Here is a 23479-nt window from a genome sequence, read left to right on the forward strand (position 1 = left end):
AAGTGCCATTTCTTATTTACATCCTCATTGTGTGCCTGCCTGGCTCCTCACCAGAGCAATTTATTTTCCCCTCCTGCTTCCATGCGACTGCTGAAGCCTCCTTTTCTCGTCAGGATGAGTCCCTGCCGCTGGAAATATGTCACACAGCTAAAGACATTTATTTCAGTCGAGAGAATCACAAGTGCCTCAGGTGACGCTTCATTTGCAGTGGGAAAGAGAGATGCCAAGTGTTGCTCGCTGAAACCAGCTGCTGAGACAGGCTGGGGACCTCGCCAGGTCCTGCCTTGGAAAACCCAGAGCAGCCGGGGCTGGGGGGGCCGGGGCCACCCCCTGGCCTCCCCCCCGGCAGGGATGCTGCAGTGCCTGGTGGTCCCAGGCTGCTGCAAGAGGACCCCCTGGTGCAGGTGGGACCCCAGCTCCTGGGGGGGTGAGGTGGGCACATTGGGGGGCACCCCATGCTGCTCCTGGGGAACAAACACCCCCATAGGTGAGGGGGCCCACCCTCAGTGCTGCACCCCCCGTGTGTGCAAACCACCCCTAGTGTGCAACTCCTTTGCATGTGCAACCCCCCCCCATTTGCATGTGTAACCCCCCCCCCCCGCAAACTGCTCCTCGCAATCTGCACCTGCCATCCCCCCCACCTTGTGTGCAACCCCCCTGCTCTCCCCCCTCCCTCCCTCCTTGGCTCCCCGCCCCCCCCCGATGCCCCCCGGACCGGGCCGGGGCGGAGCGATGGGACCCGGTGCGGTCGGTCCGCCCTCCCGCCACCCCCGCGGTGCTGCCATTGGCGGCGGGGACCGGGCCGGGCCGGGCCGGGCCCGGGAGGCGGTAGCGGCCAGAACAGCCCGCGCCTTCCCCCGCCCCGGCGCGGCGCCGCGGCCCCGGTCGCGATATGTCGCGGAAGAAGGCGGCTCGCAGCAAGGGCAGCGGCGCCGCGCCCTCCGCCGCGCTGCCCCCCGCCGCTCCGGGACCGGGCCCCGCTTCCCCCGCCGGTGTCCCGCAGCGAGGCTCCGCAACCGGTACCGAGCTGCCCCGCAACGGGGCGGCGGCCACCGCGCGTCCGTCGCTGAGCAGCAGTGGCGAGTTCTACGATCTCGCCTTCAAGGTGCGGGGTCCCGGGGGGGGGGCGGCGGGAGGTCGGGTCAAGGGTCCGTCGGGTGCGGGGCCAGGGGCAGCCTCCGGAGAAGTTCCCAGGGGCCAGGAGCCGGTATCCCTCTCTTCCTCCTTCCCTCCTTCTGCCTTCCCTCCCTCCCAGCCCCGGCTTTGCCCCCTTCCTCTGCGGCTGCCGCCCGGTGCGGGGCTCCGGCTGCGTTGCGGGGCTCCCGGGGCCGGGCGGGGCGGGGGGCTCGGAGCCCCTCTCAGCGGGGCTGCCCCTGCGGAACTTTTGCAAGTGATGACCAAAGGTTTTTCTGCTCAAATGAGTTATTGCAGCCTGCCGGTTCTTCTTCAACGCGTTAAAAGCCCGAGGTGGTGAAGGGGGGGTGTCAGCATCCCCCGAGTCAGCTCCGACTGCTGCTGAAATGTCTCCGGCTTGCTCGGTGTTTGAAGGGCTCAGATGGCTTCTCGCAGCCTCACATTCTCGCGAGGGGGTCACCGATCAAACTGATCATTTGCCCCCACCTCCTCCACCGTGTGACCCGGTTCGGAGCCGGTTTTGAGCTTTGGGCTGAGGCTGCGGCTCTGAGCGGACCCATCTGGCTGCTTCCAATATCGACCTTCGGAACCGCGGTGTTGGCAATTCAGGCTGTAGAGAAGAAGATGGTGTTTGCTGTGGCTTGTCCAGCCCAGGCACGCTGGGTCGGAGAGCTCGGTGCCGGTGGCAGTCGCTGTGTCCATCGTGGGGTTGGGTTTGGGCCGTGGAGGAGGAGGGTGAGGGGTAAGCGAGAGGCGAATTTGGGCGCTTTGGTAGGCGCTCGGTCCTGATGCAGCTGCCGTAATGGTTCAACAGCTTCCCTAAAATGGAGCCACCTCGGTGTTCACGCTGCCCCTTGGCTCCTTGAGCTCAATTCTCCCTGCCCGGGCTGGGGCTTTCCCTGGGGATCACCCCCATGGCACAAGGATGAGGGCTGGGATGAGCCCAAATGTGCTTGGTAGCCAAAAACCTCTGCTCTGGGTCTGGCTGGTTTTGAACCAATGACAGAGGCAAATTGTTTCATATTCAGGAAAAAACTGGTTTATTACACTTTTTCTCCCTCTCTACCTCTCTCCTGAGGCTCCAAGCTCTGCCTGTGACAATGGCCAAACGTGAGTCCTGGGCATGGGGCCCGATTCTGACTGCCAGACCCTCAGTGTGAGCCTGGTCCTGGTGCTGCTGCCTGCCCCAGCTGAGGCTTCAGGATTAAAAATTTATTAAAAATTACGTTTTCTCCCTCCACACCACTCTTCTCTTGGCTTCACACCTGGGGTCACTGGTTCTTGTGCCAGAGCTCAGTGCATGGTGCTCCCGTGGGACACCCAATGTGGGGCTCTGTACCCCAGGTTATGGAGCCCCACGGGTGATGGAGCCCCGTGGCAGCGTGGTGGTGGCCTTGGGGGCTGCTGGCTCCTGCCTGGGCATGGTGTGACCCAGGGCAGTGCCTTCTAAAAGCCATTTAAATTCAGTCATGGGCTAGTGGCTCTCAGGAGGCTGATGGCAGTGCCTCAGGGACACTGTCACGACATCCTGCAGCTGCTCAAGTGGCTCAGCTGTGTGGCCCAGAGCTTCTGCAGAGTGGGAAGCTGTCAGGTTGATGACCCCAGGGAACAGGAGGGCTCTGGGAGGGGTTGTGGTTTAAGCACAGGCTTTGGGGAGCTGTGTTTGGGAGCAGCTTCAGCTTTGCCTTGGTTTCTCTGCAGCAAGGGGGGTGCTTGACCTGTCTGCATCCTGGGCTGCTGCTGGGTGGGGAAACTGAGGCAGACAGCACTGGGAGATGCTCCCTCAGCACCTGCTGGGGACCAGGAGGGTGGTCGTGCAGGTCCTGCTGAAGGAGTTTGCTTGCAGAGGGCATGCCTGGGGTTGGCACTGGTGCTTGGAGAGACCTTCATGAAGTCTCCCTGTGGGCACGGGTGCCCTTGCAGAAAGCCCCAGGTTTGGTGGGAGGGTGTGTGTGTGGGGGGCAGCAGGGGCTCTGCAGCCATTGGGTCACATCCCCCCCACCTCGAGACAGCCCCTCTTGCTTTGCAAGGGGTGTTTGTGCTCCCAAGGGGGACCTGGTAAGTTCTGGTTGAAGGAAGGTGTCTTACCTTCCCTCTCCCCCAAGCCTCAGGATATTGCTTCTGGATCTGCTTTTTACCCCCCCCCCCCCCAAGAATACGGGACCCACTGCCCACTCCTGGGATGGGGCTTTTGGGATGGAGGTGGGTACAGGTTGTGTTGGGGCTCCCTTCCCTCCCTGGGGTCTCACCCCTTCTCTCCCCCCTCCCAGGTGATGCTGGTGGGTGACTCAGGGGTGGGGAAGACCTGCCTGCTGGTGCGCTTCAAGGACGGAGCCTTCCTGGCCGGCAGCTTCATTTCCACGGTCGGAATCGACTTCAGGGTAAGTGTCCAGGGGGCTCCTTCAGCCTGTGGGGTCTGACAGGTGTGGGATTGCTCCAAGGACTTTGACTTTCTCACCCCCACCTGTGTCAGTTCCAGCTGCAGCACCTCAGGGCTGAGCAACCATCTGGGGGGATCATGTGAGGAACAGGGGGCAGAAGGGGGGACAGCTCATGTCCTGCAGAGCATCTTTTGCCAGGCAGGAAGGTCCTAGAGCCAGCTGGAGCTTTCAAAGCCTTTTCTTGGCCACATCTCCCCAGTAGTACCTTGCTGGGGAGCTTGGGGGGCTGCCCACTGGTGCCATGGTCCATGCAACCATCTGCTTCCCTCTAACCACGAGCGATCAGGGTCACATCTTCCCAAACCACCTGTCCTCCCTTTCTTGGAAAATTCCTGGGAATTGGGTATCTCTTGTGACCCACAGTCCTGTTAGTGTGTGAACAATGACTCGCTGGGACAGTGACAAGTGGAGAGGTGAGAGGTGGCTCTCGAGGCTGTCGGAGGGGAAGTGATGATGAGCTGTGGGCGCAGAGCAGGGCTGCGAGCTGCAGCAGGGGCTTGGTGAAGTTGGCAAATCCGAGTCTGTAATTTTGTACAAAGGTAATTACACAGCATTTCAGGTGTTCTTAAAATGAAAAGCGTTTTGTGGCTGATTGCAATGATTGATACCAAGGGCAGCCATAAAACGCTGTGACTTATTGATTAGAGCGCGGAAATGACTGCTACGGCGAGGCAATCAAATTAGGGTTAATTTACTTCTGGAGGAGAGCTGCTAGAGCTGCCTGGGTTTGAAACGGGCAGATTATACAGCAGGGAAGATCGTGTGTATGCCCTACAAGTCATCATTATCACCTTTTACGGGGTGTGCAATTTTGGGGGGCAGTTTTTGCTGGCGTGTCTCGGCGTGCGGCGCAATAATCCCATCCGCAGGCACTGGGTGGCTGTGCCCCTCTCCCCGTTTGCATCACTATGCAGATAAAGCTCCACTGGCAGCTCCTGCTGCAGGAGCACCTTTAGTTTTTAATTTGTGCCCATCTAACAACAAAACTGTCATTGCCCTGGCTCCTTTTCTCTGTAAAGCCCAGAATTTGGCACCGGGGTTTTCCGTCCGTAGTGAGCGGGGCTGTCTGTGAGCACAGGGGGAGGTGCTGAGCAAGCACTGGGGGTCATTTTCCTGCATTGGGCTTTTTCAGCAGGCTTTGCAGAGCCTGACTGGTGGCAGGGACCCTGGGGATGTCCCCAAGGCCAGGGTGAGCAGCAGCTGCACTCCTGCACATGCCTGACCTTGGGAGGTGCTGGAAGCCCGGGGATATGGTGAGGATGGAGTTGCCCTGCTCCTGCCCTGCTTTGGGGGACTGTCTCCTCTCCTCTGGATGGTGGCTGCTCCATGGGAAGTGTCCTGAGATGCAGCTGCCTCCAGGGGCAGCCACAACACCCACCCAGCTGTTCTCTTCCACCTCCTCTCCCAGTCCATCCACTGGTCCCAGTAGGGCAGCCTCTTGTTTTCAGGGTTGTCAAAGCATTAGGCCCACGTGAAGCTGTGACTAGTGGATTAAATAGGCTTGGGCGAATGGAAATTAATAGAAATCCGTTTAAAATTAATTAGTGTTAATTCCTAATGGCCCCCTAGGTTGATTCCCTCCTACTGCTTTGCCTTGCAGAGATCCTCTTGCCTTGTGTTTGTTTATCACCAGCTCTTAAACAAAGGAGGATGTTGGTCTAAATATATTTGGAATACAAACCACGGGTTCTAGGGAAACAAAGAAGATTGTAGCATGACAAAAATGCATCGAGGTGGTACCTGCTGGCCTCCAGCTCTGGGGAGGCCGAGTCCTTTGGCATTGGCACACTGGGTTTCCTGGGAAGAACACTTAGCTCCTCAGGGATTCACCATCTGGGGTGTCTGGGGTGCTGAGGTGAGCCCCCCACCCTCTGGGTGCCATTAAGGTGGTCAGAGCCCTTGGGCAGGGGTCCTGCTGCCAGTGGGGGCTTCAGCTGGAGCCACGAAAGCTTCTGTCCCAGTTTGCCCATGCTGCTTCCCCTGGAGGGGAGAGCTCCGGGGGGGAAATCCCCCTCTGCCTCCCTGCATCCTCATCCCAGGTGTCACCTTTGGAATTCCCAGATATTACTTAGCAATGAGGGGCTTCATTATTCCCTCCCATGGCTGGGGATGAGCCAGGCTGTGGCATGAGGTCTTCCTCCTCCTCCTCTTCTTCCTCAGGGTTGGGGGTCTCAGCAGATCCCTCTGCCTGTGCAGGTTCTCTAACTTCACACATCAGGAGCTTCAGGGAGAAGGAAAGATCTCCTGGAAAAGAGCAGGTTTATCCCTCTGGGGTGTGAATCCCATCTTCCTGGGTGCTACCGAAGGAGCTGCCTTTTGCTGTCTTTTTGGGAAGGCAGCAGAAACCTCGACAGAAATGAAAGCTGTGCAGCCAACAGCACTTCTGTCGTGTGGTAACAGCTGAGTAACGGGAGGGAAGTCTTGGCAGAGCCCAAAAAGGACCACGAGAGCCCCCCCTGTACCCCCTCCCCAATGGCAGGTGGTGCTGGCAGCCCCATGCTCTGTCCCAGCTTTGCAGGGTCGGGCAAGTTGAGACTTTTGTACTAACTGGACCCGACAGGAGGAGAACATAAAAGCAAAACAAAAAAAGGGAGAGGGAAAAAAAAAAAAAAAAAAAAGGAAGATGAGCCTTTTCTCCCTGGGAAGAGGTGCTAATGAGTTTCCTTGCCTTAGCAGGGGAGATGGTTCCTGTGTTAATCAGTGGGATGAAGCTGCTTTGCCAAGGGAGTTGGAAGCTTGGCTTGGCTCCCTCCCAGGTGTGCAGTGTTGTCACCCTTCTCTTGCTGCCCCAAGGAGAGGCAGAGAACCCACATCCTCCTGTTTGAGGCAGAGGTGGGTGCTGCAGGAGCAGGAGGGAGCCAGCCCTGGGCTTCACACAGCTTTGGGTTTCCTGAGCAGGTAGCTGGGAGCTGGAAATCTTGTCCCTGGTGGCCAAACTTTGGTCTGCAGAGAGGTGTCCAGGGGGGGTTCTGCTGGTTGCTCCTGGCAGCTCTCCCCCAGCCCTGCTCTGCTCCAGCCTTGGCTGTGCTGCAGTTGATCTGCCTGCTGGGATGCCTGCTGTGAATAAAAGCTGTCACTTGTGACCCTGAGCTTTAAGGACTCTTAATAGTGCTCAGCCCCGCACTGCTGACGGGCTGGAATCAGTGGTACATAGTATCTTTTTTTTCTTTTTGCATAAGAGATTTGTCGTATCTCTGATTTATTTTTCATAGCTCTGTGTGTGTGTGCAGCAAACCAGCAGCTGCTGCCTGCCTGCTGCCTGCCTCAGCCAGCTGAACTTTGCAGGAGGGATGGAAAGCCTCATCCCAGGGTGTGCAAACTAATAGTGGATATGGCCTGGATTGAGCAAGTCTGCTCCTGGCTCTCCATGTGCTCAGTGGATGCCCTGAGCATCTGCCCAGCAGGTCCCCAGCAGGTGCCTGCATCCCTGCCCTCCAGGTGATGCTCCAGCACCCACATCCCTGCCTTCCAGGTGATGCTCTCGTGCCTCTGAAGGGTTGATGCAACCTGAAGTCATCTGAAAGCCAAAGGCTGGCTTTCATCTGAGTGGCTGGCACAGAGCATTAGCAGGGCTAATTTTCTGATGGATTAATCTGGAAAAAAAAATGGGAGGGGATCTGTTTATGCCAGAAGAAATAGAAACAAATTAATTCCTGTGTCTCTTTCTATACAAAATTAACCCTGAACAGAGGGCAGGGGCTCTGGGCAGCTAGCAGTGTTTGGTCTCTTCTCTTTGCATGCTTTGTTGTGCAGGTTGGGTGGGTTTAGGTTGAGCTGGTGCCCTGGAGAGGACAGCAGTGGCTCAGTGCCCCACAGAGGAGGTGGCCACCCCTGGGATGGGCATCTCCAAAGGTCACTTGGGCCAAATGCCCCTCCCTGGGGCTGCAGTGCCTGTGGTGAGCTTAGTGCCACCGTGCTGGGCTGGGGGACTTGGGGCAGGAGCCCTGTGCTGGTGTGTCAGGGTGGGCAGGGGGTACCCATCCTGTGTGTGCCCACCATGCCTGTCTGCTGCTTTGCCTGAAATCAGCTTGTTCTGCATTTCTGCTCGCTGTATGAATTTTAATAGAAGCCAGGAGCTGATTTCATACTTTTTGCATTTCTCACTGTAACTGGAGCTGGGCTAAATTTGCCCAGAGCAGTTTTCCTGCCGTGCTGCCTGGTTCTGGGGGGACAGATGAGATGCTGGCACCGGTGCCACAGGGTCCAGGTGCCATGGGGACCTGGCAGTCAGCGAGGCAGGTCCTGGGGAGCTGACACAGGGGGTTCTGGGGCTTTTAGCCCAACCCTGCCTTGATTTTAACCACTTCTGTCATCTCTGACTTGCATGACAGCAGCTTCTCCGCAGCCCCCGGCTTGGTCCCCGTTCCCAGCTCCATGGCTGGGCTGTTGGGGAAGTCAAGAGATGTTTTTCCTGGGAACCCCAGCCCTGCTTTTCTTTCCCTGGCTGCTCTCTTGCCTTGCAGAGGGACAGCTTTGCAGTTGGTGGAGCCTGTCATTTGCATGCAGGGGCTCAGTTGCCAAGAGATGCTGCGAGCGGTGCCCGTGGCGGGCTGCACCCGCTCCCTCACATCTGCTCCTGTTTTATTCATGTTCCTTTGGCTCCCACATTTGGAAAATAATAAACCAGTTCTGCGGCACACCAGTAAACTGCAGGCGTGCTGGTGGTAATCCCAGTGGACGACAGGCTCGGTTTTGTGCCTTGGAGAAGGCAGAAGGAAATGAGATGAATGTCTTCAAAGCAGAGAAGTGCTTGAGTTGCTCTTTAAATGAGTGGTTGGGGCGAGCTTGAGACCCAGATTCTGGTTAAGAAAACTCTTAACCAGTCTGCAGGATGGTGTGAAGGTGCCTGCAGGTTCTCAGGTTCTGAGAAGGTGCCTGCAGGTTCTGAAGGTTCTCAGCACGCTGGTGGCTCTCCCACCCCTTGGTGTCTGGGAAACAACACCCAGAGCAGAGCAGGGTCTTTAATCCGGGTGTGAAATGTGGCATCCATTTCAGGTGATGGAGAGAGTGCTGGGGGTGTCATGGACAGTGCTCCTGGAAGGCTGTTCTTGCCTCCCAGGTTTCCACAGCTGCATGGTGGCTTCCTGATGGGTGTCCTGCTGTCCCACTGTGGGGTGGTTGGAATAAAAGGTGTAATTACCCCAGGTGGAGAGCTCCAGAGCCACAGACCCAGGGCACAAGCATGGAAAAAATCCCCTTGGGAGGTGCTGGTGGAAGCAGGGAGGCTGTGAAGCTGTTCACCATCACTTGCTGCTGTATCCTCCCTGAGCTCCAAACCCAGGTGGTAGCATGGGGACCAACAGGGTGGAAATGCAGCTGGAAAATGCTGCCCTTCAGAGTCCCCTGGGGAGCTGGGTTTCAGTGCAGGGTGATGGACCCACTCGTGTGTCTTCCCTGCAGCACCCACCTCTGTGGGGCTGGGGACTGCTCTGTCCCCCTCCTGGGGTTTGTGGGGTCACTGCCCTGCTCCCTGCTGCACTCCAGGCTCTCTGTAAAGGTGAGGAAGAGGAGGAAAGTGCTAGAGGAAGGCTGTGGGGACACATAGGGGTGTCTGTGCCTGTCGGGATGCTGCCAGGAGAGGAGTTGGCCCCGGGGATGCTGATGTGGGTGCTGGAGCATCAGCTGCCTGGTGGGGAGTCAGGGTCTGCTCCTGGTGCCGGGGCCTGTGAGGGAGCGTTTTATAGCCCATAAAACATTTAAATGGGTCCAGAGTAAGTCTAAATGGTTTGAATATTTAATGGAATATATTTGGCATAATTTTTTCTTTTTTTCTTTTTTTCTTTTTTTCTTTTTTTTTTTCTTTTTTTTTTTTTTCCCCAATTTGTGCTAAACCATTGAACTCAGCCGTGCAGAACTGGGTTTTTTTTCTTTGAAAGCAGAGGGAAAGCGGCTGGGTCCCTGGGGTGCCTCTGCCTGCCCCCTACAGCTGCCCCTCTGATGGGGCAGTGTAGGCTCATCCCTGCCCCACGGCTCTCGCCTTACTATGCCCCTTGGTCCCCTCCCCGCTGAGCCTCTGACCCGTTTCATTACCCTGGTTAATTACTCTCCACCCCCCGCAGCTCCGGGTGCTTCCCGGTGTCGGTGCCCGCGGGGAAGGGGGAGGTACCGGCTTCTGGTCCTGCCCGCAGCCCGGCCCGGGGGGGAGCAGAGCCCGGGGGCTTCTGGCTCCATCCCGGAGCGATGGAGCTGCCCCAGCTCCCCCGGGCAGGGATCCTCTCCAGCCCGGAGCTGTGACTCCCCCGGTTTTGTTTGGCTAACGGGGACACGCAGCGTTTTTAATCCTGGCCAAGCATCGAGTCCTTGCCTTGAGGGATTGCAGAACCTCTCGAAAGCAACAGCAGATCCTGCAGCTTTATCCCACACTGGACAAAACGCATCCCTCCTGATCATAACTGGTACGTTCTGGGAGCTTCTGCTCCTTCAGCTTTAGACAGTGATTCCTCTTGGCCTGGATTGTGGCCATCCCAGGGTGAGGAGAAGCCTGGCAGGGGGTCTGGAGGTCTCATTGATGCTTTGGAGCTGAGGAGATGTTTGTGTTGCAGGCGTGGTGGGTCTGGGGTCCTGCTGGCCACAGGCAGCCCAACAGGCAGGACAGCTTGACTTGTAGAGGTTGTTAGACCAGCAGCAACACCTCCAAGGATGCAAATGGTCCTGTTGTGAGCATCTGGACAGGTTTTGTTTTGTTTTGTGTGGTTTTTTAAAATATTTAACTTACTGAAAAGAGAGGAGCAGTGGGGAGCCGAGCCCAGCTGCACCCCTGCAGGGCTCTGCCTCCAGGAGCCATCCACCTGTAGCAGACCCAGACCACATCCCGGGGTGTTCTCCTCCTCCTCCTCCCTGTCGAGCTGTTGGTGTCCCCGGGCCCCAGTGACACACTGGGGAAATGGAAGCTTTGGCTTTTCTGGGGAAATGGAGGCTTTGGCTTTTCCAGCTCTGCTTGCGCGGGCGTCACCACGGCAACGGCGCCGTCCCCCCCTGGCCCAGGCTCGGGGCTGGGTCGGTGGCAATGGACCCTCCAGTCTGCTGCATGAGGTGTGATGGGCACAGGGGGGGTGGGAGGGCAGCTGAGAGGGGTGAGGGGGGTCCTACCCCAGCACCCATCCTGCTGCTCCTTGTTGCCACTATCGCAGCTGGACCGGGCGCAGCCCTCGGTACCGTCCCTGCCAGGGAGAGCTGTTGGCATCAGCACTCCTGTGCCCTTTGCTCTCAGTCTCAAAACACCCCCCTAGTCATGGATTTTTCCCACCAAAGCCAAGCTCAGGAGGGTGCTGGAAGCATCCAGGGACCCCCAGGCCCTGCTGGCCCTGGCTTTGCCCATCTGCAAGGTCAGTGATGCTGAGTTTGGTCCAGTTTGCTTCCCCCGTGCCATCCCCACCACTGCCTCCATGCATCCTCTGAGCTGGTGACTAATTAAAAACCACAGCTTTGTGGCTGGATGGGTAATTAAACCCAGGCTTATTCCTGGGGGGGGGGAGGGGGTTCAGAGCAAAGGGCCTGTCCAGGGCCCTCCTGTCTGGAAGGGGCAGGTCCCTGGCTGAGCATCCCTCTTGCAACCGGGATCCAGTGCCCTGGTGGTGCAGGGTCAGCCCAGTCCCTTCCCGATGCTTGTGCAGGTTTTAATTTGGGTTTGTTTTTTTTTTTTTTCTTTTTCCCCCTTGGTATTAAGCCCACTCTCTTCTCAGGGGCTTCATGGTAGCAGCTGTTTCCCCAGGACAATCCCCTGGATTGTCCCCAGGAGCAGGGCATCCTTCCCCTCCTTCCCCTGCCCTGCCAACCCCCTGGGCTCACCCCGCTCGGCATCGCCCCGCACGCCTCGGCAGAAGCTCTGGGGGACTGGTGCTACTCTCACCATCAATTTTTAGAGCACAGAGCAGATTTTGGCAGCAGCCCACATGGCCCTGAGCAGTGCCAACCTCCAGGAAGGACAGGCAGCTCTGCCAGGCTGGCGGGGATGTGGCTTTCTGGGCTGTGTGTGCTGTGCCATCGGGGTGGATCCCAGCAGGCAGGGCTGCAACTCAACCCCAGCTTTTTTTCTTTTCTTTTTTTTTTGAATAAATCAACATGCTGCACTTCTAAATGTGCACCAATTCCTGTGAGAAGTGCCTGACGGTGCCTTAAAATAACTCAGTTCCTGAGCAAGCGTTAATGCCTGGCAGATGTGTTTTTTCCCTCCTGAATAATACACACGTGAGGGAGGTCAGGTTGCTCCCAAGAGCTGGGTGCCCTGGCAGCCCTGCCCCAGGGGAGCTGTGGGCAGCAGCATCTCTTTTTGGGGTGACTGCTCCTCAAGGGGATCAGCCCCATAGCTTTTTTTTTTTTTTTAATTGGATTGTAAAGTCCTCTCTGAAACTTCAGGTGAGTTTCCATCCCCTGAGGTGCCAGCCCTCCCGTGTGGAGCAGCCTGGCTGTGGTTACAGGTACAGCTCATGGCAAACATGGTGCTGCACAACCCCAGAGCCTTTCTCCAGCATCTTCCTCCAGGCAAGTACCTTCTGGAAAGCTCCATTTCACAGCCAGGATCATAGGAAGGGCAGAGGAGGCTGCCCCAAGGCTGGGCTTTATAGCTCAGAAACCAAATTATTCTTCAGACAGGGATAAGCCAAATGGAAAAGCTTTGGACCAAGCATAACACCAGGATACATTAATCCTTCCCAATTTTCTCCCTGTGCCCAAGGGCAGCTGGGGTGTGTGGGGGGAGCTGGAGGATGGGCAGGCTCAGAGCCCCCTCCCCTTGTTGGGTGTTTTCTATGATTCCCCCCCATGGCCTGGCAGTGCTGGGGTCAACCAGTCAAACTGCTCCTGAGCTAGGACTGGTTTGTACTGGAAATGAGGGGGCTGCTGTAGGGCTCAAACATGGTTCCTGGAACCCCATGCCAGGACACAACTGGGCTGAGTCAAAACCCCATCCCCTCCTCTCCACCATTTCTGCCCCCTGGACTGGCTCCTTTGACATAAAAACTGATGCAAGGCTTTATTCCCCCCCCCCCAGAGTAAATAATTCCCCATTACCAGTAACTGGTGACCCATTTTTCACCCTCATGGCATTGCCAGGCACTGTCTTTGCTGTGAATGAGGAATGGTATTGCAATAAATGCTGCGTAGAGGTTCCTGCCCTGCTTTGAAGTGCTGTGTGTCCTTGATGAAGAAAATGAAGATAAATATGTTGAGCACCATGTTACTCAGCTCCTTGGTGTTGGCACAGCTCAGCGTGAGCCATCTCTGCCCCCTTTGTTTCCAAGGCTGCCTGCTTTAGAAGTAAGCATGGATTATTTTAAAAAGATATCTTTTCTATTATAAGGTAGAAATGGGAAGAGGTGGAAGGGGTGGTGGGGGGGGAGCTGCTGCAGCCTGTCCCTGGGATGTGGCCATGGGTTCCACCTGACCCCAGGACCTGATGGGGTGCTGGGCTGCAGCCTCCTTGCTGGATGGTGATTTTTTTTTTGGTGCCTCTGGGGTGGCTCTGGGTGATCCTGTCCTGTGGATTTTAAGAGTGGAAGCCCCATTTTCCCTGTCTGCCTGCAGGGCACACTCCAGTGTGGTGGGGACATCCAAAAGCCTCGCAGAGCCACGTGTCCCACCCACAGGCTGGGGTGACCCTGGTCAGATTGGGGTGACTTGGGGCAAGCTGGGGTGACCCTGGTCAGGTTGGGGTGACTCTGGGCAGGCTGGGGTGACCCGGGGAAGGCTGGGTGACCCTGGGCAGGCTGGGGTGACCCGGGGAAGGCTGGGGTGACCCTGGGCAGCCCCTTTGGGCTTGGCAGCATCGTCCTCTGCATGAGTCTCCTTTGAGGGACTGAACTGGATTGCCCCCAGGACACTGCCTCGCTGGTAGGACAGGGAGGGAAAGTGTCACCCAGCTGCTGGGGTGCAGTGCTGGGAGCTGGGTGGCTGCTGTGGGCAGTGCTGAGAAGCAGAGCATGGCTTTATTTGAAAACAGATGATCCAAACCAGATCCTCTTACTGCTAATCCATCCCTAAAGCAGGATTCACTCCTCCTTGCCAGAAAAACCTTTTATGTTCAGGCTGATGTGAATGGGAAATGATAAAGTCACTAATTCTTCGGTGTGTCTGCTGCAACAAGAGCTTTGACTCTTATCTCCTGCAGGGCTGGCAGCCGGGGAGATGTTAATTGGGCTTTAATGCAGAGGACAGGGCCCTGGACAGGGATCAGTGGTGCTGCTGCCCCCGGGGTGATGCCTGGAGGCTGGGGGAAGGAAGGGGCTGGAAAGGGGAAGGGAAGAGAAGGGAAAAAAAAAGGGGGATGGAGCTGCCTGGGGCTCCCTGCCCACCTGGAGCCCGCAGCTCGGGGTGATTTAGAGCAGGGCTTGAGGCTTCTCCTCTCTGCTGCCTGTGGGATGGGACAGGTTGTGCCCTGGCAGGGACACGGAGGGGCTCCAGGTGCTGTGTTCAGCTGCTGAGCGGGGGCTTTGGGGCTGAATGAGCAGCAAGTGCTGACACCTTCCCCTTCCTGAAAGGCTCTGGGCAGCGGGGGTGGCTGCTGGCTCCGGAGCATCTCTGCTGCAGGCAGGAGTGTGCAAAAAAAAAAACAAAACAACCCAAAAAAACCCGACAAACCACCACTAACCGAGGCAGAAGTTTCTATTTTTAGCTGCTGGGTGCACATACACAGTGCTGCTGAGGAAATGAATCACCTGCCCAGGAAGGTGAACGGCCGGGCTTTCTCTCTGAGCTGGCGATTTATGGGATGAGGTGGAAGGACCCATGTGGTGTATTGGCTGCTCGGGTGTCCCCTGGGACACATGCCAGGGACACCGGGTGTGTCACCAGAGGAGGAGGAGGGTCACTGAGGATCCATCCTCTGGAGGGATGCAGCAGGATGGGAGCCTGGGCTGTCAGAGCTGCTGCTGAGCTCTGCCCCTGCACCTCGGGAGCTTCCTCGGGTATTCACTTATACAACTTTTTCCCCCTTTCTGCAGGAATTCACCCCAAGTCAGGCTTGGGGGCTGTCACTGAGGCACTGATAACATCTGGGTTGTTTCCCAAATTGTTGTCACCCCTTCTTTGTGGCAAAAGGGAAGATGCCAGGGTGAAGGTTTCCCTGGTTGGAGCCTGGATGGTGTCAATGAGCAGCTCCCCATTTGTCAGATTAATCGGGCAGCGAGTTAATCCATGTATCCCATTTAATTGCTAAGGCTTTAATTAATGAGATAATGTGTGGAAAAGCTGGGGAGAGGCTGTGTGTTGCTGCCCCTGGGTTGTGCTGCAGCCTTTGCCAGCGTGGGCTCAGGCACCCGTGGATGTGCAGGGATGTGTTGGGATGTGGTGGTGGCACCTTGGGGACCCCCTGGATGAGGGGAGCAGCATTACCCAAACCACAGCTGCTGAAGAGCTGACCTGGGAGCAGCACAGGGGCACCTCGGTGTGGGTGGCTTGGTCTATCCTGATCTGGGTGTTTTGGGGGCAGAATCATTTCCCACTGTCCCGGGCACCTTCTCCTCCCTCCTCTCTGCCACTCTCAGCTGCAGGTGCTGGGCTGGTGGTGTGTTGATAATGCTGCTCTTAATTGAGGACCATCTGCACTGGGTAATTTAATTTTTCCTGCATCTGCAAGGTTCCAGCTTTATTTGTCTGATGTCCTAAGGATTATTTAACTCACAAGCATCATGTTCCTCCAACAAAGGCACTTCAGGCATTCCCCTGTTAGAAAGTATTTTTGTAAAGTTGCCAAAGCCCCAGGAAAAGGGACACATGAACACTGAGATGGCAAAGGGCCACGGCAGAGGGGCTGGGATGGTTTTCCTGCCTCCTGGGTTCCCTGCTGCGAGCATCTCCTGGGTGCTGGGAAGTGCTGGGAGAGGAGGAACAAACCCTGAGCAGCACAAGCCCTCCCAGGTTTCACGTTTCAGTGCTCTGACACACGTCAGCTTTTGTCTTTCGATGCTTATCAGCTGCTGAACCCCCCAGGCCCAGCCTTTGAAGGGCTTTGAGCAGGACTGAGCTGCAGCTCCTTGCAGAATAACAATAACTGGGAGCTGTGAAGTCTGTTAGGGAAAGGATGTGGGCATCTGGTTCACATGGCCCTGGCTGGAGCTGTTGTGTTGCTGCCGGCAGCCCCAGCCTTGCCCACCCCTCTCCTTCCACCTTCCCTCCCCTTTTCTCCCCTGTTTTGGGGCAGGCAGGGATGTGGGCAGGACCCTCTCCTGCCTGCAGGAACAATCTCTGCAAATCCTGGCTCTGCTTCCCCCATAAAACCCCGAGGAATCCAGTTTTCCCCCCAGCACCTGGGTCCACGTGTGGCCTTCAATTAGCTTTAAGCATTTTCCTGCCCTAAAATGTAGGTCAGTGGTGATTAGTGTGAATCCTGCTGCTGCTGGCTTTGCTTTTAATTAATCTCCTGGAGGTCGATGAGGTGCAGCATCCCAGCTTCTGTTCTTTTCAGCTGTTCACCAGATGCTCTGTGGTCCCTTTGGCTCAGGGCAGAGGCAGGACCTGGGGATTTGGAGGGCAAACTGAGCACTGAGAGCCCAGAAAGTGAACCTGCTCCATCTCACCCACAAAATGGGTGCCTGGCAGCACCGTTCCCCATGCCCTGGGTGAAGTGCAGCTCCCCTGCTGGGTTCTCCTTGGTGCTGCTCACCATGGTCCATGTTTCCATGAAGCTCTCCCAGCATGGCCAGGCTCACCCAGGGGCTGGAGACCCTCAGGTTTGAGCATTTCCAACCTTCAGCAGCTTTGGGTTTGTGTCCTGGGGACAGCCTGAGCTCCAGGCACAGCCCCAGGTCCCAAATCGCCTGAGCCCTTCCCAGCTAGGAATTGCTCTGCTCCCTCCTCTGGGTCCTGTGAAGGTCTTAATAAAATAACCTGCCTTAGCAGACTGTAAATTCAGCTCTCTGGCTCATTCATCCTCGTGTTGGGCCAGTAGAGAGGGGCAGGCCCAATTGCTCCCTCTGCCCTCCTTAAACCCACTGGGACAGGGATGAGGAGCCCCTGGGGCACCGGCCCTGGGGGTGCTGCTGGGTCTCAGCATCCCAAGGGGCACAAAAAGCTTCCTGAGGGCTTTGGGGGAAACCCTGCCAGGAAGGGGAACAGTCACCCACCCCTCCTCCTCCCCACCTTCCCAGCTAAAATCAAGGAATATATGGAAGAAAAAAAAACAAACCAAACCACCAAACCCAAGGATAAATCAGTACCAGAAAAAATGGGTTTGAAGGGCAGGAAGAGGAGTTATTTTTATGTTGCTCAGTGAATATGGAGTGGTTGGCTGTGGCTGGTGAAGGGCATTCAAGTCGGATGTTGCTGCTCCTTCATTTGTGGTGGGGGTGATGGGGAGGGGGTGCAGGATGATCTCAGGGTGCTCAGCACCCCCCAGGCACTCTCACCCCTCCCCACTCTTCCTCTTCTCTTGCAGAACAAGGTGCTGACAGTGGATGGGGTGAAGGTGAAGCTGCAGGTACGTCCCCACCTACCCAGTTTGTGGAGCTGGGCAAAGCCCCTCAGGAGGGCACCCCAGAAGTGGGTCCCCCATTGCCATCCTGTGCTGTGCTGTCCCCTGCCCCAGGACAGGCACATGAGTCCTTTGGGCAGCTCTGCCCCCTCAGTGGGAGCCTGGGGGCTGTTGTGGGAGCCATGGTGACCCCTGTCACTGGTGACTGTGGCTGGAACTGGTGGGATGGCAGCAGCACCTCTGGGCTTTACTCCCAACTCCTGCTTCAGGAGAAGATGGTGAGAGGGATGGAGATGCTCCCAAAGGATCCATCCCCCCTGGCTCAGCCTGTGCCCAGCCCACGGGACCTGCAGGAGATTTTGTGTCCCCCGAAGCCACCCCAGCCCCTCGACTGTTTCTCTGACCCTGGAGCTTGGTAATGACATTAGTGCTGACCTGGCCCTGCCAGCAGCCTGGCACTCTGCAAATGGATGGCTGCATTAAACACTGATAAATTAAATTAGCAGGACCCGGGGATCCATCTGCTGGATGGATGTTCCCATTAAGGGACACTTCGCCACGCACCCTCCTCTCCCTCCCCACGCCTCTTCTGTATTTATTGCACTCCTCATTTCTCCTGTCACTGCCCCTGCAAGCAAGAGGCTGAAGGAGCTGCTGGGGGTTGCACTGCATTGGGTTTGGTGTTGGGGGATCCCCTCGGTTGTGGCTGATCCCCCTCTGCTCCTCTCTGCTTCCCAGATCTGGGACACAGCCGGGCAGGAGCGGTTCCGCAGCGTCACCCACGCCTACTACCGGGATGCCCACGGTAAGCAGGGAACCTCAGCTCCCCAGCTGAGCCCCCTCCCACAGCTCTGCAGGGCCCCCCGGCCACCACTCCAGGCCAGGTGAGTCGGGAATCACCCATAGGAAGCAGCTGCCAAGGATGGATGGAAAACGCTGCGTGTCCCAGGCATTGCCTGTGGTGGATTTGTGGCTGCTCCATCCCTGGCAGTGTTGAAGGTTGGATGGGGACTGGAGTCCCCTGGGCTGTGGGAGGTGTCCCTGCCCATGGCAGGGGTGGCACTGGGTGAGCTTTATGGTCCCTTCCAGCCCAAACCAGTCTGGGGTTCTGCAATTTAAGTATGTTGAGGCTACACCTCAAATCCTGGGGTCACCTCTGGGCCCCTCCCAACAAGAAGGAGATTGAGGGGCTGGAGTGGGTCCAGAGAAGGGCAAAGGGGCTGGAGCAGAAGCTGAGGACCCTGTGGGTGCTGATCCTGGAGCAGAGGAGGCTGAGGGGAGACCTTCTGGCTCTCTGCAACCCCCTGAGAGGAGGTTGGAGCCAGGGGGGGTCGGGCTCTGCTCCCAAGGAACAAGGGATGGGACAAGAGGAACTTTTGGCACAACTCAAGTTGTGCCAGGGGAGGTTGAGGTTGGAGCTGGGGAACAATTTCTCCCTGGAAAGGGTTGTCAGGGCCTGGCCCAGGCTGCCCAGGGCAGGGCTGGAGTCCCCATCATCCCTGGAGGCGTTTCAGAGCCCTGGAGATGTGGGAATGAGGGACTCGGGGTGGGGGTGGCCTTGGCAGTGCTGGGTTAATGGTTGAACTCATTCATCTTGGAGAGCTTTTCCTACCCAAACAGTGCTGTGATTTTATGTGGCTTCACACTGTGCAGCAGGGCTGAGGCAGGGAGAACCCAGCAAGCCCTGCCCCATGGCTCTGCATGGCACTGACACTGCCTCCCTCCCTCTCCCCACAGCCCTGCTCCTGCTCTACGATGTCACCAACAAAGCATCCTTTGACAACATCCAGGTATGGGCTGGGGGGGGCTCTGGGGAGGGGTTTGTGCTGCAGGGGATGTGTCCTGGAGCTGGGAACCCCCATCGGTCCAGAAGAGCTGTGGGCAGTGCCTGGGTCTGCCCTGAGAACACCAGGGGACAGCAGAGAAGGTGTCCCCACAGTGATGGATCTGGCACAGGGGGGCAGGGGGGGAGCTGTGGGGGGGCAGGAGGAGCTGGTTGGTGGTGTCAGAGAATCCTGGACTGGGTTGGGTTGGAAAAGACCTCTAAAGGTCAAATCCCTTCCCTTTGCCCTGGCTGCTGGGGGCCACCCACGCCAGCAGAGCCTGCAGGAAGCCTGGGGAGCAATTAGCTCTGAGCAAATAGGATGTTAATTGCTCACGTCCTGGAGGTGTCAGGAACGCCCTGTTCCCTACCACGGGAGGTGCCACATGGCTTCAGCCACCCCCCTACACCCCACCCTGGGGGCTGGGAGCCAGGAGCTGTCAGTTGCCACCTCAGCCCCTGGGGGGGGGTCCTGTAGCCCCCCCCCATCCAGCCCCAGGTGTCTGGAGATGTCCCTGATCCCGAGCATTTTTCCTGCTGGCAGCTCCACCTCTGCCATCCCTGCAGCCTGGGGGGATCCGGGACATCTCCCACCCCCTGCTCCCAAGTCCCTGGCACCAGGAATGCTTCCTGCCAGCTGGGACTGTCTGAATGGGACATTTTCCAGCCTGAGGAGCTGGGTGGCTCGAGGAGAGGTGTCTGCTGCAGAAGGATTGTCAGGAGTGACCAAGAGTCCCTTGGACCAACTCAGCCATGGAGCTGAGTGGCCCAAACCCAGCCAGGGTGTGATGGGGTCCCAGGGCTGCACCCGTGTGTCCTGGGCTCTAATCCCAAATCATCCTTCTTTTCCCTGGCCAGCTGGGGGGATGCAGGATGCTGCTGGGTGAGGAGTGGAGCTGTGGCAGCACTGCCCACCCAGAAGGCAGCAAGAGGCCTCTTCCCACCACGGAGTCAGGGATTACAGGGAATTAGGGCAGGTCTGATTTGATTAATCTGGATCAGAGGGCAGGGAAGCCACCAGCCAGGGGCACACAGGAGCTTCAGCTGCCTGCTGGGATGAGCGTGCTGGACACAGGGGGTGGCACATCAGGACATGGGGCACATCCCGGAGCAAACCTCATCTTTATGCTCCAAAAGGACCTTTAGTCTTTATGTCCAAACTAAGGAGGAGTTTGGGTCGAGGTGCTGTGGCCAGAGGGAGCAGGCAGCAGGGTGGAAAGGCAGCCCCTTGTCCTGCAGGCCCCACGTCCTCCTCCCCCCTAGAGCTGCTGCTGACCTCTCCCTCTCTGCCCATCTCCCTCCAGGCTTGGCTGACAGAGATTCATGAGTATGCACAGCAAGACGTGGTCCTCATGCTGCTGGGGAACAAGGTCAGCCCAGCCCCACACCTTCACCAGAGCCCCCTCCTCATCCTCCTCCTCTGAGGGTCCCACAATGGAGCCCGGGGAGGGTGTGGGGGAGCCTGGGGGTTCCCTGCTGCTGCCCTTCCCAATCATCCCAAATTGTTCTTGGCAGGTGGATTCAGCCCAGGACAGGGTGGTGAAAAGGGAAGATGGAGAAAAATTAGCCAAGGTAAGTGAGGTGTCTTCTGGGAGTGGGGGTTGTGGCACACTGGGACGTGTGAGCACACCAAGGTGTTTGTGATGCTGTATGGCAGTGAAATGGTTAACTGGAGACCCTGCTGACCCCAGGTCCATCTGGGACCACTTTGCTGGTCTTGCCCTCCTCTTCTTCCACCTCTGCTCTTCTTCCTTTCAGCTTCCAGTAACGATTTTTGCTTCTTTGCCCTCATAAACCATTTCCAAAGCTGTGTCAGGAACACCTGAGCTGCAGTCCCTCAGCTCAGCTTCTCCTGCCCACGCCAGCAGAGCTCCTCTCCCAGGGTGACACCCCAGGTGACATTTCTGAGGCTGGTGTGCCTTGTCCCACAGGAGTACGGAGTGCCCTTCATGGAGACCAGTGCCAAAAGCGGCCTCAATGTCGAGTTAGCATTCACAGCCATTGCCAAGTAAGTGACTGCCATGGGGGGGACAGAACTCTTTAAAATAAAGGCTGACACTGTCACCTTTCTTTTCATCCTCTGGGCTGTCACCTCCAGCTCTGGTGCTGCCCAGTTCTCGCCCATTTCCCATCAGGTGTGAAATGTGGAGGGGCTGGAGCAGCCACCTGGACCTGGCTGAGCTGGACCAGCAGCTCCAGGGGGAGCTGGTCCAGCCCCAGCAGGGATTTTCTCCTGGGTTTTCTCCTTCCCCCCAGGGAACTGAAGCACAGGTCCATGAAGCTGCCCAACGAGCCCAAATTCAAGCTCCACGACTACGTGAAGAAGGAAGTGAGGGGTTCAGGGTGCTGCAGGTCCTAAGGCTCTGTCTGGGGGGTGTTTGCACAAGGACTCACGCCACGTGCTTGTGCGCCACGCTCTCTCCTCGTGGGTGGTGTCTGCATGTCTGTCTGTCTGTCTGTCTGTGTGTCTGTGTCTGCCTCCAAGGGGAGCTGAGCCGTGGGCAGTGGAAGCTGCAGCAGCAGCAGGGAAGGTTCCCTGGGCTGCGGGTGGCTGCTGGACACCCTCTCCCTTGGCACTGCCAGCCCCGGGTGCTCCCTCACACCCGGCGGGTGGGAGGTGGGTGCTGGGGAGGGGGCTGGGCTCTCACCCTGTCAGAGGGGGGTCCTGGCTGCCTCCAAACCTCAGGAGTGGTCTGGGGCTGCTTGGATGTCAGGAGGAATTGTGGTGGGAGTTTGTGGAGTGAGCACCTTCTCCCTGGGCAGGAAAAAAGTCCCACATTCCCTTTTTTCTTTCCCTTCGTACCTGGAATTCAGCTGCTGAGCCCTGGCCTGGGGGTGCACAGGGAAGATTGGGTTTTGAGGCAACTGTTTCTTGGTTTTGGGGTTTTTTCTAGCTGCTCACTTGTGTCTGTCCATCTCTTGTGTGGTGTGACACCTCCTGGGTGAAGGTTCCTCCTCTTCCTCCCTGTTCCTCAGTGAGCTCCTGCCAGGGGAGAGGCTTTGGTTCTTTTACTGTCATTTCTGGTACTTTAATGGAGAAGAAACCTGATGTATTGCAGCTTGTTCTAAACACCTCCATGTCAGTAGTGGTGCTTTTAGACTGCAACACCACTTTGGTAACTTCAAAGTTCTCCTGGGGCAGCTCTTGAGCTGAGGAGAGCCAGGGGGATGCTTTGATTTTGCAGCTTTCAGGCTCTCCTGCCAGCTCTTCAGTGGATTCTGCACCCCTTTTGGTCTCTGGCAGGCATTTGGCTTTTTTAATTTTTTATTTCTTAAAGCTGCACTTCTAAGGACAGATTAGAACTGGGATGAAGTGTTTGGCCTTTGGCACATCTCTTGACAATTTCCCATGCATGACACCAGGGTTAACCCCTCCTCACCCTCCTGCTCAAGCAGCCACCTCCCTTCTGTACTCAGGGGGGGGGGTTTGCTCCAATGCCCAGAAAAAGATTTTTTTTTTTTTTTTTCATTTAAGATTTGTTTGCAAGTAGCAACAGAACCCAGAGGAGGCTCTGCAAGCACTTGGGTGCTGTGGAGAAGCACACAGGGGCTATGAAACTGTTTCTTGCCAAGCAGCAAGAAGGCAAAAAAATAAGCAGCAACATTCCTCATGCTCCTGATCTTCTTCAGGCTGGGACCAAAACCAATTTAAAACAGAATTTAAGTAAGGAAGATATAAATGATGCCCTTCAGAGTAATTTATATATGCCTGGTGGGAGCTCACTCTGCTACAGCAGGGTTGTTACACCTGAAGTTAAGCCTCAGCTTTGTCTCTCCCACTCCCTGTTCACCGATGGTGCCCTGAAGCTCCTCAGAATAATTCGGTATTTTCACACAAGCCTTTACTGCCCCCAAGTGACCAGGAATTAATTGCTCAGTGCACTCTGCAAGCCCCAGGACCCGGCATTATGTGCAACTCTTCTCATTTTTTGCTGGCTCTCGTTTACAGCTTTTGTTTCATTTCTGTTAATAAAATTTTTTTAAAGAATCTTTGTGGCCACAGTGGCATTTTCATGCTTTCAAATATGCTGTTTAATTATTCAGAGAGCTCAGCTTATTCTGGAAACATCTAGATCCTTCCAGCACCAGCAGTTTCGTGTGTTTCCAGGGGCTTTGGTTCCCCTCCCAGCAACAGCACAACTTGCCTGCAGGGTGCCCAAAGCCAAGTTTAAAGTTGCTTTGTGTTTTTTCCACGTGAAGAACGATTGCAAAAGAAATCTTTTGAAAAAGTTTATTACATCTGTAAGCTACGAGATTGCCACAATAGAGAAGCTGAAGGGGAGATGCAGCAGCAGAGATTTCAGGGCTGACTCCAGTCTGAGGCTGAGGCAGGAGCATTATCAGTGCAGGTATTCCAAAAAGCCCCCCCGGATTTCATCAGACCCCCGCACAACCTGCACCAGAGCTCACATATCCTGCACACCAAGTGCTGCTGAGACCTCCCCTCCCTGCTGCCCACACCCTGCACCCATCACTCTTTACTTTAAGCTCCCCCAGAGGATCAAAAACCGCAGAATTTTGACTTTTTAGCAGTTCTTTTTTTCGTGCTTTAACCTCCCCCCCCCCCCCCAGCAATGGGGCAGCAGCCATGAGGAGCATTGGGAGCCCCGCTCGGAGCCTGGAGGCGGCTGCTCCCGCACGTTTCACCGCCTGGGACACCTTTCCCGGGGGCCGCAG

The 23479-nt window shown here is 56.7% G+C and overlaps 1 protein-coding gene across 1 annotated transcript; it reads left to right on the forward strand.

Annotated features, from left to right (window-relative positions):
• Positions 1-885: 885 nt before the first annotated feature.
• Positions 886-22790, forward strand: RAB26 (RAB26, member RAS oncogene family). Its single transcript, XM_030460104.1, has 9 exons — positions 886-1105; positions 3405-3515; positions 16945-16986; positions 17719-17785; positions 18718-18770; positions 20107-20172; positions 20318-20374; positions 20734-20810; positions 21059-22790. Exons 1-9 carry the CDS (start codon positions 893-895, stop codon positions 21159-21161), a joined length of 789 nt encoding a protein of 262 aa, XP_030315964.1. The 5' UTR covers positions 886-892; the 3' UTR covers positions 21162-22790.
• Positions 22791-23479: the final 689 nt, after the last annotated feature.

Source organism: Calypte anna, chromosome 14, assembly GCF_003957555.1.
Source record: "Calypte anna isolate BGI_N300 chromosome 14, bCalAnn1_v1.p, whole genome shotgun sequence".
In the NCBI taxonomy this organism is placed as follows: Eukaryota; Metazoa; Chordata; class Aves; order Apodiformes; family Trochilidae; genus Calypte; species Calypte anna.